General features: G+C 37.7%; 2 protein-coding genes across 4 annotated transcripts; one reads left to right on the forward strand and one right to left on the reverse strand.

Annotated features, from left to right (window-relative positions):
- Nucleotides 1–404: 404 nt before the first annotated feature.
- LOC108602492 (E3 ubiquitin-protein ligase SINA-like 7) lies at nt 405–1865 on the reverse strand. The gene is made up of 4 exons (XM_017990620.1): nt 1853–1865; nt 1678–1746; nt 1038–1160; nt 405–976 (listed from the first exon to the last, which is right to left on the reverse strand). Exon 4 carries the CDS (start codon nt 914–916, stop codon nt 476–478), a length of 441 nt encoding a protein of 146 aa, XP_017846109.1. The 5' UTR covers nt 917–976; nt 1038–1160; nt 1678–1746; nt 1853–1865; the 3' UTR covers nt 405–475.
- Nucleotides 1866–2833: 968 nt separating this feature from the next.
- On the forward strand, nt 2834–12702 carry LOC108601834 (rap-GAP domain-containing protein DDB_G0281809). Of its 3 annotated transcripts, none has more exons than XM_017989776.2 (5): nt 2834–2964; nt 5287–5621; nt 7592–7681; nt 10708–10879; nt 11655–12702. In XM_017989776.2, the coding sequence occupies exons 2-5, from the start codon at nt 5310–5312 to the stop codon at nt 12374–12376; spliced, it is 1296 nt and encodes a 431-aa protein (XP_017845265.1). In that variant the 5' UTR covers nt 2834–2964; nt 5287–5309; the 3' UTR covers nt 12377–12702. The 3 variants fall into 3 exon arrangements, with proteins under 3 accessions (XP_017845265.1, XP_017845266.1, XP_017845267.1); XM_017989777.2 differs by lacking the exon at nt 2834–2964 and adding an exon at nt 3750–3890; XM_017989778.2 differs by lacking the exon at nt 2834–2964 and adding an exon at nt 4737–4812.
- The last annotated feature ends 125 nt before the right edge of the window (nt 12703–12827 follow it).

A 12827-nucleotide genomic window follows, 5' to 3' on the forward strand; every position in this document is an offset into this window, starting at 1 on the left:
ATCAGGACGTCGACTGCGTTGCTGCTGCTGCTGCTGGAAAATAGAATTCAATTAACGCGCTTAAATTAAACTGCCACTTCCGGTTTTGATGACGTTTTAATCTCAGCCTGGACACTGAGCAGGCATAACAGAAAATTTCTGGCCCAACACTATGTTCCAATTGTGTGTCTCTCTCTCTCTCTCTCTCTGGAGACTGCAGTTGACACCAAACTGCGTCATATTGCAGCTAGCCAGGCTGGTTGCTGGTTGGCCACTGGCTCTGACTTTGCTGTCAGTTAGCGTTGACAGCGTTATTGTTTACTTTATCAGCATTAAATAGTTAATGGTTTGGCTATAAACACTTGGCCAACAAAATGAGGCCAAAGCTGTCAAAGTCATGACGACGTTAAGAAATTGTAGCTGACATGTATTTAAATATTATTAACTTTAAGCCTAACTGTGTGTTTGGTGGGCAATGTAATTAAATTAAATTAACTTAAGTATCATCGGGTAATATAAAATTGCTCTTTGTTGCAGCCTCAACTTGCAGCAGCGTTGCAGGTTTTGCCTGCCACATGCGCTCCAGCGAACTGCGTCGCTGCGCTCTAAACAGTTTGCATTTTGGCAACAGCTTTGACGGCTGCTTCGCCTCATGCACCACACACTGGCTACAAGTTATAGCATTTGCAAAAGTCATTTTGCCAAAAATTCTGTTACGCAATTTATGGCCCGATTGACAAGTTTCGAACGCATTGACAATAATCGCATAAATTTCTTCAGCTGCTGCCGCGCGTATGGGCGTGAAGTAGCCACGGCAAATGGGACATTTTTCGGAACGCACACGACAGTCCAGGCAAAGCAAATGTCCGTTCTGGCATTGCAGCGCTGGTGGCGCTATAGTCGAAGTACACACAGGACACTCGATGACGCGCAGCATGTTGTCCACAGCGTTGGCCAGACGACGCAAACTGACGGGCAGCGGGGCACAGCAGATGCTCTGAAATGGAGAGCATACTTGAGTTATTATAGTTGGGTTCGGGTGTATTGGCATTGCTCACGTTTTTATCACAGTCAATTTTATGGCCGCTGTTCCAGCAGACAATTGTAACGCTGTCCGCTTGGCTGTAAACCAATTGTGCAATAGCTTCATTCTTCAATCCAACAATATCCACATCGTTGATCTGGCAGCAATAAAAAAAATGTGCAATTGGTATATAAATATTTATTAAATGAAATGAGCAACCAAATCCAAACTTCTCTTCTTAACTCATCTGCTTACAATAAAAATGAAATTTTTAACTAAATTTTTAGTTATCATTAGTTATTATATTATTTTTGTACTATAATTAGTTACATAAATAAGTAAAAATGAAATAAATTATTTTGTCTTCAAGCATTTTTTCTTGCTATGCAAATTTGTTTTGGTCATTAGCGCACATTTGCGCTAACAGTTGCGTTAACAGTTATTAGCTCAAAATTGTTGACTGTTTTTAGTTGTTAACAGCAACAAGTTGCAGCTGTTCAGTGCGCTGCTGTTAAGCCACTGTTAAGATTTTTAAACTAGTAAACAATAATAAACTTTAATTTTGTCGCACGTTTTTTTTTAAACGCAACTCTACATTGTTTATGGAAAGTTGTTTGTACTACTAGCAAACAATTTCTATATATACCATATATATAAACGTATTGGAAACTCACCTTCAGTAGACAATCACCGACCTTGAGACCACAGATTGAGGCCGGTGTACCCAATGCGACTTCACATATCTGTAAGAATGTGGTAAGCAATGCAAACAAGCAACTTGCAACGGCATTAACAATACCCATGGGTATGGATCCCATTTGCTGCGCGTGATACTAAATCCATACTCACCAATGCTTGGGGCAGCGCGTCTTAGTTTTAGGCAACGCACATTGGACTCTGCATTTGTTTCACACATTGCAACACACACACACACGTGGAGTTTTGACTTATTCCGTATGCCAAAGCAACAACCGCAGAGCTATCAAAAATTTACGTGTTCAGCTGTCGCTCTCAGTTCACTCACTGTGAACACACGAAATTTTAGACTAGACCTGAATGCTGAGTTGCCGTTTATGCTCGAGCTTGTGAGATCTTTGCTCTTTTTAGAGTTTAGCACTTGAGAGTAACGACGACGAGACGAGACGAGACGGCAATGACTTTGTATGGAAATGCGCGCTCACAGTTTCAAGTATTTGAACTTCAGTCAGCTGTTCAAACTTAAGCTCGCAGCTTTGTTATTTATTTTGGATATTAATAGACTTGTTAGCATGCAAGCAAATTAATGTAGATATTCTATACAATTTTTTGAGCGCATAGCTTTGCACTTAATTCAATTAAACAACTAAATGCTGCCATAATATTGATTTACATGATTATTGCAGTTAGCGCGTGTTAATTAATTCAATTGAACTAAACATAATATCAATCAAAGCTTTAAATTGTATAAATCAATAGCTTTTGTTTATATAAAATTAAAGCATTTTTTTGCTGCTGCTTGCAATTAAATTTTAGCGTGTGTGGGAGTTCAGCTGGGTTCAAGTTTCAATTAGTTGGTTGGGGCAAATGAACAGTTTCAAGTGCGTATACGCAATTAGTTAACAAAACTAATTGAACAATCTATTTGGCCAAAGAGCTTTAATAAAATGTGCACAATCTATTTAAGTTTATTAAAAGTAATAGTCGAAAATGAAGAACAAGTTTGCTGAACTTTCATGCTGTAGCTTTTGAGCATAAAAGCTTAGCCAAGCTTTTGACGCTGGCTAACTCAGCTGCGCTTGTCAGCTGTTAACTTGGCAAACAGTTTGCTTTTAGCTGTGCACAGTTGCGCAGGCGCTGAGCGCAGAGTTCCCGTTATAAACAAAACGCGCTAGTGCGACGCCGGCGCAGAAGTTTAAAAGAAATAAACAAAACTTGGCGTGCCAGTCAGTCAGGCAATTCCAATAATAATACATTAGTAAACGGTGTGTAAAATTTATGCAGTCTTCAGCGCTTCAATGTTGTAATAATTTTAATGGGCAAACTGACCTTAACGTAAACTGAAGAGCGTTGCTTAATTATACGCGCAGCAGCCTATAAACTAATAAATATAAGCAAACAAACACAATATAAATATAAATATTTATAATCACGACAAATAAGGAAGTGCTGCTGCTTAAAAATATTTTATCTTGCTTAACAAGCAAACAATTAAATTAATAAATTGACAAAATCAAAGTTGGGTTCCAACAAACCCACAACGAATTCAATGTCAATTATTAAAACTTAGAGTGCTGTCGTTTTAGCTTTTTTATAGCTAAGTGTAAAATTGATAAAGCATATCCGTGTCATCAATTAATATTTTGCATGCTTCATTTAACTAAAAAACAAGACGCGCTTGCTTTGGGTTTTTTTTATTTTGAATGTTGTTGCTGTCAATTGGCAACACTTGCATGCAATTGCTGTCGACAGCAGCAGCAGCAGCAGCAGCAGCAGCGGCGCCTGCGCAACAGCGTTAAGTCGTTTGGGGTTTCTGGGTCTCTGTTGCGCGCTATTGCTGTCTCTCTCTTTAGTTTGTTTTGCTTGTTTTTGCATTGTTGTAATTGTGACGCAATTGAAGTCTCGCCTTGTTGACTATTGGCTAAAAACGAAAGCGGCAAAAAAACCCGCACAGCTGTAAATGTGTACGTGTGTGTGTGTGTGTGTTAGTTGCTGTTAGTGGCTGCATGTGCATTGCCCTCATGCTTTAGTTTATATCCGCACGCGTTTAAGTTAAGTTCGTTTTGGAGCGAAGACAAATTTAATAAATAAATAAACAAAGCTTTGAGTTTGAGTAAAAGCAAAACAAGCGGTAAATTGTTGCAATGCATTAGCAATTTATTGGAGCATAACAATTGCTGAAGTACAAAATGTAAGACATAAAGGTTCTACAAAAATTAATTATGCCCAAAGTTAGCAAACAGACAGTCAGAGACTAATTAAAGAAATTTGAAATTTGAGTGCTGCAGAAGTCATTAAACTTTGCAATTAAACAGATAAATATATATTTATATATATTTGGCAATCGCTGCTGCCTTTCAATTGCGAGCAGTGAACACTTCAACGTCATATTAAATTTCATGGCCAATGTCAGGCAAGAAGTGAAGTGTGAGCTTGTTCGACTTGAAGCAATTAAATGTTTATATATCTATATATGTGTGTATATGTCTAATGAATAGATTTGCTTTGCTTGTATGTAAATAAATGCGCAAAGCGGATGTGAGTTACGCATGGCTGGCAAAAAATGAACTTTTCATTTATCAACTGTGCTGGGAAAAAAAAAACAAACACAACAAGCAGCGAGAGATTGTATTTTTTTTATAATTAATAGTGTCAATATGAATTGTCATTGCAATAATGATTGCTGCTGGCTGCTGCTGCTGCTGCTTGTGCGTATACTTAATGTGCGAGAACTATAGACAGACAAACATTTAGACTTGTTTGCTTCCGCGCTATATATAATATATATATACACTTTTTTCAATCAACTTGCTTGCGGTCAACTGAAGCTGCGCGCTTAATTGATTAATTGCAATTATTTTTTTGCGCTGCGGCAAAAGTTCGTTAGCTACTTTTGATTTATGTGCGCAAATTTAACGCAATTTTGTATGCAATGTTGCTGCTGCTGCTGCTGCTCCTTATGCTGGGCCTGCTGGCAATTGCTAGCGTTTAATTGTGGCCGCTTTGGCTAAAAGTTTTATATTAAGTCGGCAACTTTGAAAAGTGTTTGCTTTTAATTAATTGCGCTTCGACAGGCGTTTGGCTGAAGAATGGCCTGGGCGATGGCATAAAAGGTGCAAATTTAACAAGTGGCTAAATCACACACACACACACACACACATACACATTTATAAAAGTTAAGATATATCAATACGTATACGTAACGTAAGTGGGTACAACAAGTAAACGTCGTGTGGGCTGCTCGACTCGCTGCCTGGCGTACGTGCGTGGAATGCCAAAATGCTGTTGACACGCCCACTCAGCAAAAGGCACATATAACAGTTCGTCACCCAGCTGCTGTGTGTGTGTGTGTATTGATAATTAGATGTGTGTGTGTGCGCACGTCTTAAGTGTTGAAAATGGGCCAATATTTATGCTCAACCGCCACTGAGGTCTGCCCTTAGCGGTGACGACATGTCTATGTGTGTTTGTGTGTTTGTGTCTTTGTCTGTGTGTGTGTGTTGCTGACATAAATTGCTTGAAATGTGTGCGTGCGACCTTGAAGCTGATAACAAACAAACAACTCACTGTCAATTTATCTTTCACAGTTTGAACCACAAATTATCGCATTATGATGCTGCAACAATGCACGGTGCATGCAACGGATGGCATTTTAGGCCTTAATTTGAGTCGTGCCCCTTGGGATGCCTATCCCTGGGTAAGCGATGTCCAAGCTAACTCAAATGCTGAGCTAGGTGGCATTCGCATAGGCGACACATTATTGCAACTCAATGGGCAGGACGTATTGGGCATGCGTATCAGTGAGCTGGCCAAGCAGCTGCGACTGCATTGGCAAACTGGCGCTGAGCATTGCACCATGACCATGTGGCGACAACAGCCCAAAAGCAATACAAACGATGCAGCCGAAGCAGCGCACGCTGTGGTAAGTTTCAAAAGTAATCAACAACTAGCGCTAGCTACGTCTAACTAACTAACTAACTAACTAACTAACCGTACGCGAGTACGTAAATGGGTCACGAGTTGGCTGCCGCGCACTTTGTTACGCATTGCTGATTTGGCTGCAACTTGACAATTAGTTTAAAACGCTGTCATTTATACTGCTGTTTGCATATTTTTGCTTCACAAACTGCTAATTGGTATTTACAGCTATAAAACTTAATCAATAGTTTATTTATTTAACACACTGCAGTACGGCCTTTTGTTTCGCAACTAAAGACATCTTGTTGCCTTCAACTGTCTTTTCGCATATCCCCAATTGCCTTGGCCTGTCAGTTCGGCTGCTGCTGCTCTTGCCTGTCTTTTCTATTAAGCCTGACACTTTGTGTGCATTCAGCCACGTGTGTCATTACGAATGCAATACAAAGTATCGAGAAAAGCCAAAAATTTATAACCCATATAAGCAAACAAAAGGTTGGGTACAGTGGGCGTTTTGGCTGCAGCAAATATCAATAATACAGTTAACAATTTAACAAAAACAATTCTTAGTTCAAAACTATAGAAAATCTGGGAATAAACTATTATTCAATTTAGTAAACAGATATTTTTATTAGTTAGTAGTTATTGAAAATATTGCTTTTAACAATTTGCATTTAATTTTTAATATTATTACATGCTACTGTTTGTAATTCGATCTGACTGATTGATTGATTGCTTGTTTAGTTTCCCTATACAAAAAACCCAGCTTTATATTTTATTTAAACGTTTACAACCTGTAGTTAGTATTAAGCTGGAACGTTTATTTAATTGTCAGCACAAAAAAGTTCATAATATTCCATTGTTCTCAGCCTGCTTACAAAAGTGTTCATGTGTATAAAATTTTACAAAATTTATAACTTAATGTACTAATGTCAGTTTTCATTTATGCAAGTATGCATTTGTATGTGTGTGTGTGTGTGTGTGTGCATCAAGCTAAGGCTTTTATTCTATTTGGCCATAAAATCAAATTACGTGCAGGGCTGCAATAGCGCAAGCATAACTTTGGCCAAGACTTAAAATTCCATTCATCCATCAACATCAATGTCAGTGTTAAGCGTATTGATTGTAGCCCTGGTAACAAGGCTGCAGCAGCTGAAACCTGTAAATGATTTATAGCTAGCTATAATAGTATAAAGCATAAGCGTAGAAGAGATGAAATGATTGAGTAAAAGTGTTGATTAGATAGTAAAACACTGAGCTACAGAATGCGAAAGTCAATGGAAATATATTTTGTGGATAGCAAAGCAAACTTATTAGTCATTGAATAAATTTTAAGCGCAAGCCAATAAACAATAAAGTTATAATTAAATTTATGTCAAACTAAAATTTGCTGGAATAATTATTTTAATTATGTTTGATGAATTGATTGAGTAAAAGTGTTGACTAGAAAGTAAACACTGAGCTGTAGAATGCGAAATATATTTTGAGATTAACTATGTATCATTGATATAAACTTTAAGCGGAAAGCAATAAACAATAAAGTTGTAATTAAATTTATGTGAACTAAAATTTGTTAAAATAATTATTTTGATTACGTTTGATGATTGATTAGAAAGTAAACATTAAGTAAAGCAAACTTATAGCTTACAAACAGGTCTAAAGTCATTGCTATAAATTTTAATTGTAAGCCAATTGTAATTACAACTTTGTGTGTTAAATTTATATCAACTAAAATTTGCTTGCATATTTTAATTATGTTTAAATGAATTGATTAGAAAGTAAATACTAAGCTAAACAGTTTGAAAGTCTTTTATTCAAAATATGTGTGGATTAGCTAGCAAAGCAAACTTATTGCTTACAAACAGTTTGAAATTCATTGCTATACATTTTAAGTGTAAATTTGTTTGTTAAATTTATATCAACTAAAATTTGCTTACATATTTATTTTAATTATGTTTTTCACATTTTTTTTGGCAGCAACATGGCATTAATCAACAATCACTGCAAAAGTTTGCCACATGCCTGCAACAGATTGCTCAATTATTGGAATGTCCTGTTTGCTGTGAGGTAAGTGTATTTTTAAATACGCGTGTGTGTCTGTGTGTGTGTGTGTGTGTGCGTGTGTGTGCGTGCTGTGCTGCATGCAGATGAGGCAAGCTCGGCCAACAGTTTGTAGTTTGGCGGCATTAGTTTAAGTTTGTTATTATTAAACTCAACTCAGTGCAGCTCAACTGAACTCTGGCCGTCAAAACTTAGTTGGCCTGAGTTGAGGCTTGTTTGGCTTTGTGTGCAATGGCATGCATGCAACAGCCATCCCCCTCAAGCCCCCGCTTCCTTTTCCGGCTTTGCGTTGATTTTGCTGCTGCAACTTTGTTGCTAATCACTTGACCGTGCATAAAGTTGAAACAGTGATTGCCCTCCCAGCCACCTCCACCCTCCTTCCCACTGTTTGGGCTGCTAACCAAGCAACAGTTATGCTGTCGTGGCTGTGTTTACACAATTACTCATACACACTTTACTTACATCCCTCTAGACGCGCTGTCATGATTACAAATAACAGGCAATGTTTGCTAGTTAATACGCAGAGCTATAAAAAATTATATGTAAATTTGTAAAAAACATTTCTTGCTTATGCGTATGACATGCATGCCACACAGTTGTTGCCGCCACAGCCGGCGCTGCTGTTGGCAATCCTTTAACTGTTTAACGGCCACATTAAAAGTTACATTTTTCGCATTGCAACAAGCTCGAGCAGCAACTACTACGCCCAGTGCCATGCTGTTTGGCTTATTTATAGCAAGCATGTCAGCAAAAACATAAATTTAATTAATTTGACAAGATTAAAAGTGTCAGGGCCCTAGTGTTGTGTGTGTGTGTGTGTGTTGTACATTGCCTGGGCACACGACCATTTAAATTGTACAATTTTGCCCTCGACTCAACTCAAATTTAACATGCAGCAACGAGTTGCATGTACGTGTAAGAGTGTTTATATACTTAGATACACACACATACAGTGCGTTGTATGTGTGTGTGTGTATGCTGACCATAAATTAAGCATTCAGGCCAAGACTAAAACAGGTAAGCACAACTAGTCAGACGCACATCCCTACAGTTGCTTGTCGCCTAGGGGCAACATGTAAATTAGGGTGAACGTTAAGTCAAAACACTAGAGATTGCTTTAAATAATTAATCAAAATTATGCAACAGAAATTGGCTTTTATTATAAAATATATTTTACACTTTGCGCCTAAGATACTTGTAGGCGTCGTTTTGAGTGCGAGCTGGCACTTAAAAGTATGCTATGTAATTTTAAATAAAATTATAGCAGCAGTTATACAAGTTTAAAATAAAAATGATGAACAAACTTACACTAGCAAACATAAATTAATTATGAAAAAATTATTTAAAAATTATTAACAAGCAAATATATAATTATTTACACTTTAATTTATTGCAACAATTTAATTTAGGCATTAAGACATTACACAAATTGTTATTAATATTAGTTTGTTTCTTTACTTTATTTTGTGCACTCTAAAGCTTATGGGTGCACCCTAATGCTCATGCATGTATGCAAACGCATGAGTAGAGCATGTGACGCCATTGGTGCTGGCATTGCTTGCAGCTGAGACCTTGTTTCGGCTCCAATTGTTGCAGCACTGAATGCATAATTTGTTTATTAACCTTTAATCAGTTTAAGAAGAGCACATCTCTGGATCTAAGCGACAGGCAGCAGGCAGACAGATAGCCACAGCAGCAGTAGCTCAAGCTGCAGAGCGTTAGAGCATAATCTAAGCTTGCGGCTAACTTGCACTAGAGACTGAAGCACTAAAGCACTGAACGCTGCTACTATTTCATATAGCAATTATTATTGTAGCAAGAAAAATGTATTATAATGCAGGCAATTTGCCAAAGACATAGCTTCAGTGTATGTGTGTGTGTGTTTTTCTATATGTTATGGCATTTGTGTGTAAACATACAAGTCCATTAAGTTATTAAGGGATTTTGTTTTGCGAGCTTTTCTATTGGATTACAATATGCTGGCGCACTCGCTTGCATGCATTTTGCATTAATTGTTTATTGTTGTTATTGTAGCCAAGGATAAGCTGTGAGTCCGACTTTGAGCTGTCTTTGTATTATGGGTTTAAATTATGTGCAAAAATAGCAGTTTACTTAATTAAATATGCATAAATTTGCATTTTGATTATCAGCTGAAGTGCTCTGCTTACTAAAACTGTCAAAAACAAAAGCAACAGCAGCAGCAGCAGCAGCTGTCTAGAAATTATTGTAAATAAAATACGCTTGAGCTAACACAATTGCAAAACAATTTAAATTCAAATGAATTGCCATTAAAATCTGTTTATTATTTTACGTAAATTAAGTTTAAGCAGCGTTGATTTAACACACAATAAATTAACAAACACACACACACAGACAATCTCTAGCTGATTGAAAATAAATCGTTTTACATTTGTAATACTTCAATTTCATTTATGATGCAACTTGTCTAAAACTGTAACTTTATGGCTGCAAGCAATGCAATATGAATATGAATAGCGCATACGCTTACGTTACGGCTACGTAATTTTTTCGTAGCACGCTTTCAACTGCTCAATTATGTCGAAAAATGCGCTGTATACAAATAACTTGGATTTATTTATCTACATGCTAGAGTATACTAGCAAAAAATATGTGAGTGCGTAGCCCTTTTTATATATTTTTTGTACTTTTATTGTCTGTGACTATACACGCTGTATTATTTTTAAGTCCAAGCTCTGCCAAGTGAACAGCGCCGAAAAAAATATATGAGACTACGCGTATTTTTTATTTTGTGCGCATACAGTTTTATTATTTTAAATCCGCTTGCAATACAATCAATTTGACTTTCAATTTAAGCAAAAAGCTTTTCAATTGGAATTCACTGTACATATGATATGGGTATGTGTTGTTTGTATAGTATATCACCTGAAAATACGCGCAGTTGTAAAGATGCAACCAACTGCAAAGTGTAAGCTTTATTTAAATTTATATATTTGTGAAATTCAAGCTGATGCAGCTATCTATCAATTTTTTTTTATTGTATTCTATTAAAGGTCATTAAACCACCTAGCTGGCAATGCTGCAATGGACATGTGCTTTGTAATAATTGCCGTAGCCGTTCCGTAAAGTGTCCAATTTGCCGTGTGCCATTGGGTCCGCGGGGACGCTGCCTGCTGTCGGATAAATTATTTACGCTGCTTGCGGAAAATTTTCCCTGTGATGGCGGTAAGCATAACAATCCGTTTTTTAATTTTAGTGCTTGAGCCTTCATTACTATCCCACGAGTCAAATTATTAATATGTGCGCAAGATGTTGAGCGAAACTTTGGAGTCAGCACAGTGGAGTCAGCAGTAACAGTTATAGGCGCAGATTGGTTAACTATATAATGCAAAAGTTTGCATTTTACTTTGCTTTAGTGTATACTTCAAGTTCATGTACTCCCCATAGCTAACGCGCCGTTACTTGTTTTATTATATAATTATGTAGTATAAATAGCAAAAGTTTTTCATGCTTACTACACTTGGCCTGGCCTGGCCATGGTGTCATTTGTTGACTTGGCTTACAGATTGCTTTTGTTGCTTGTTTCTTAAGCCGGCCAACAAGTTTGCGTTGCTATTTTAAATTCTTGTGTCTTTTCATCAGGCTCTATAAATGTGTTGCACAAACTTAAGACAGGCTAAAGTTTATAGAGCGCGTAACAAGCGGCAAACAACTAACAAAAGACAATTGACTAGCAGACTAAGCAGATTTTTTTGCCATAACTTTTGCACTGCCGTCAACTGTCGTTGTTAGAGTTTTCATATATAAAGTGTATATAGTTGTTAAAAGGAGCATAAAATGAGACAATTATAGTACAAAATGAACAGCTGTAGAGACTGCGCAGTTCTTAGTAAGTCAGAGCGCTTAGTTAGTTGCTAACAGCAATCAGCAAATTGATTTATATTAATGCAAACTTGTTCAATTAATTAATTTAATTCATTCAAACTTAAAACTCTTGCAGTTAAGACTGACAAAAGCAAAACCCAAAGCACTAACGAACATCACAATCAAGCAAACATGGCTGCGTCCAAATCAGGCACTGGCAAAAAGTATAGAAGACATAGCTGCTCCTCCAACAGCAACAGCAACAGCAACAAGCTCACACAACAGGATGACGCTGTGATTTTAGTTATCAATGGAGTTGAGCGTGGAGGGGATATGCAGCAGATACTGCGTGGCGTGCCAAAGGGAAATGAGCAAAGTGGGCAAAAACGAAATAATGTCAACGACGCAGGCCGCCTGAGCTGTGCATTGAAAGTGCAGCAGCAGCAGCAGGAACAGCAACAGCAGCAGCAGAGCAGCAACAATATGCTCGTTAAACCAAAGTTAAAGTTGAGTAAGAAAAGTTGGCAGATTACAGGCCGAGATCAAGACGAATTGTGCAGCGATGAAGTTGCAAACATAAATAATGGCCAACAGCAACACCAGCAACAGCAGCAACAGCAGCAGCAGCAGCAGCAGCAGGTGTTGAATGCAAGCAGAGGCCAAGAGCAATATCAAAATTATCATTACCCGTCTGGGAAATCATGCAGCAGCAGCGGTGGCGGCAGCAGCAGCAGCCAACAGACGAAACTTTTTCACCAACTCAGTGACAGCAACAGCAACAGCAACAAATTGTCAACCGTCAAACGAGCAAGCACCGCAGACGCCCAAATGCGAGCTTGCCAGAAATTGCATTTGTAGTCGGAGCAAACAGTGCGGCAAGCTTATCAGCGGGGAGCCATAACCAACTGCCCCAAGCAGAGTTGCAGCCATCAATAAAAACGCTGTCCCAACCACAGCCAGACGACCAGCAGCAGCACCAACAGTTGCAACTGCGGCTGCATTGAGGCACCTTTTGGGTCAACGCTTGCCAAAAGTTGAGGGTGCAGCTCCTTGTTGTCTTTTCTTTTGGGGCAACTCTTGTCTTGCCAGCAATTGAAAATTTCAGTTCTAGTTTTTAACTACAGTCATTTAGTTGCTATTTAATAAATTAATAAGCCAAATGAATGTAAACCAAGTATTAAATTTTTGTAAATAAAAAAATTATGCACATAATTTATTTGTACACTTTTTTATTGTTACTGTCTATCAAACCGACAGCTGTGAAAATTATGCCCTTAAGCTTTTGAATGTTGCACCTTTTTTTTTCGCA

This window comes from Drosophila busckii, chromosome 3R (assembly GCF_011750605.1).
Source record: "Drosophila busckii strain San Diego stock center, stock number 13000-0081.31 chromosome 3R, ASM1175060v1, whole genome shotgun sequence".
Taxonomy (NCBI): domain Eukaryota; kingdom Metazoa; phylum Arthropoda; class Insecta; order Diptera; family Drosophilidae; genus Drosophila; species Drosophila busckii.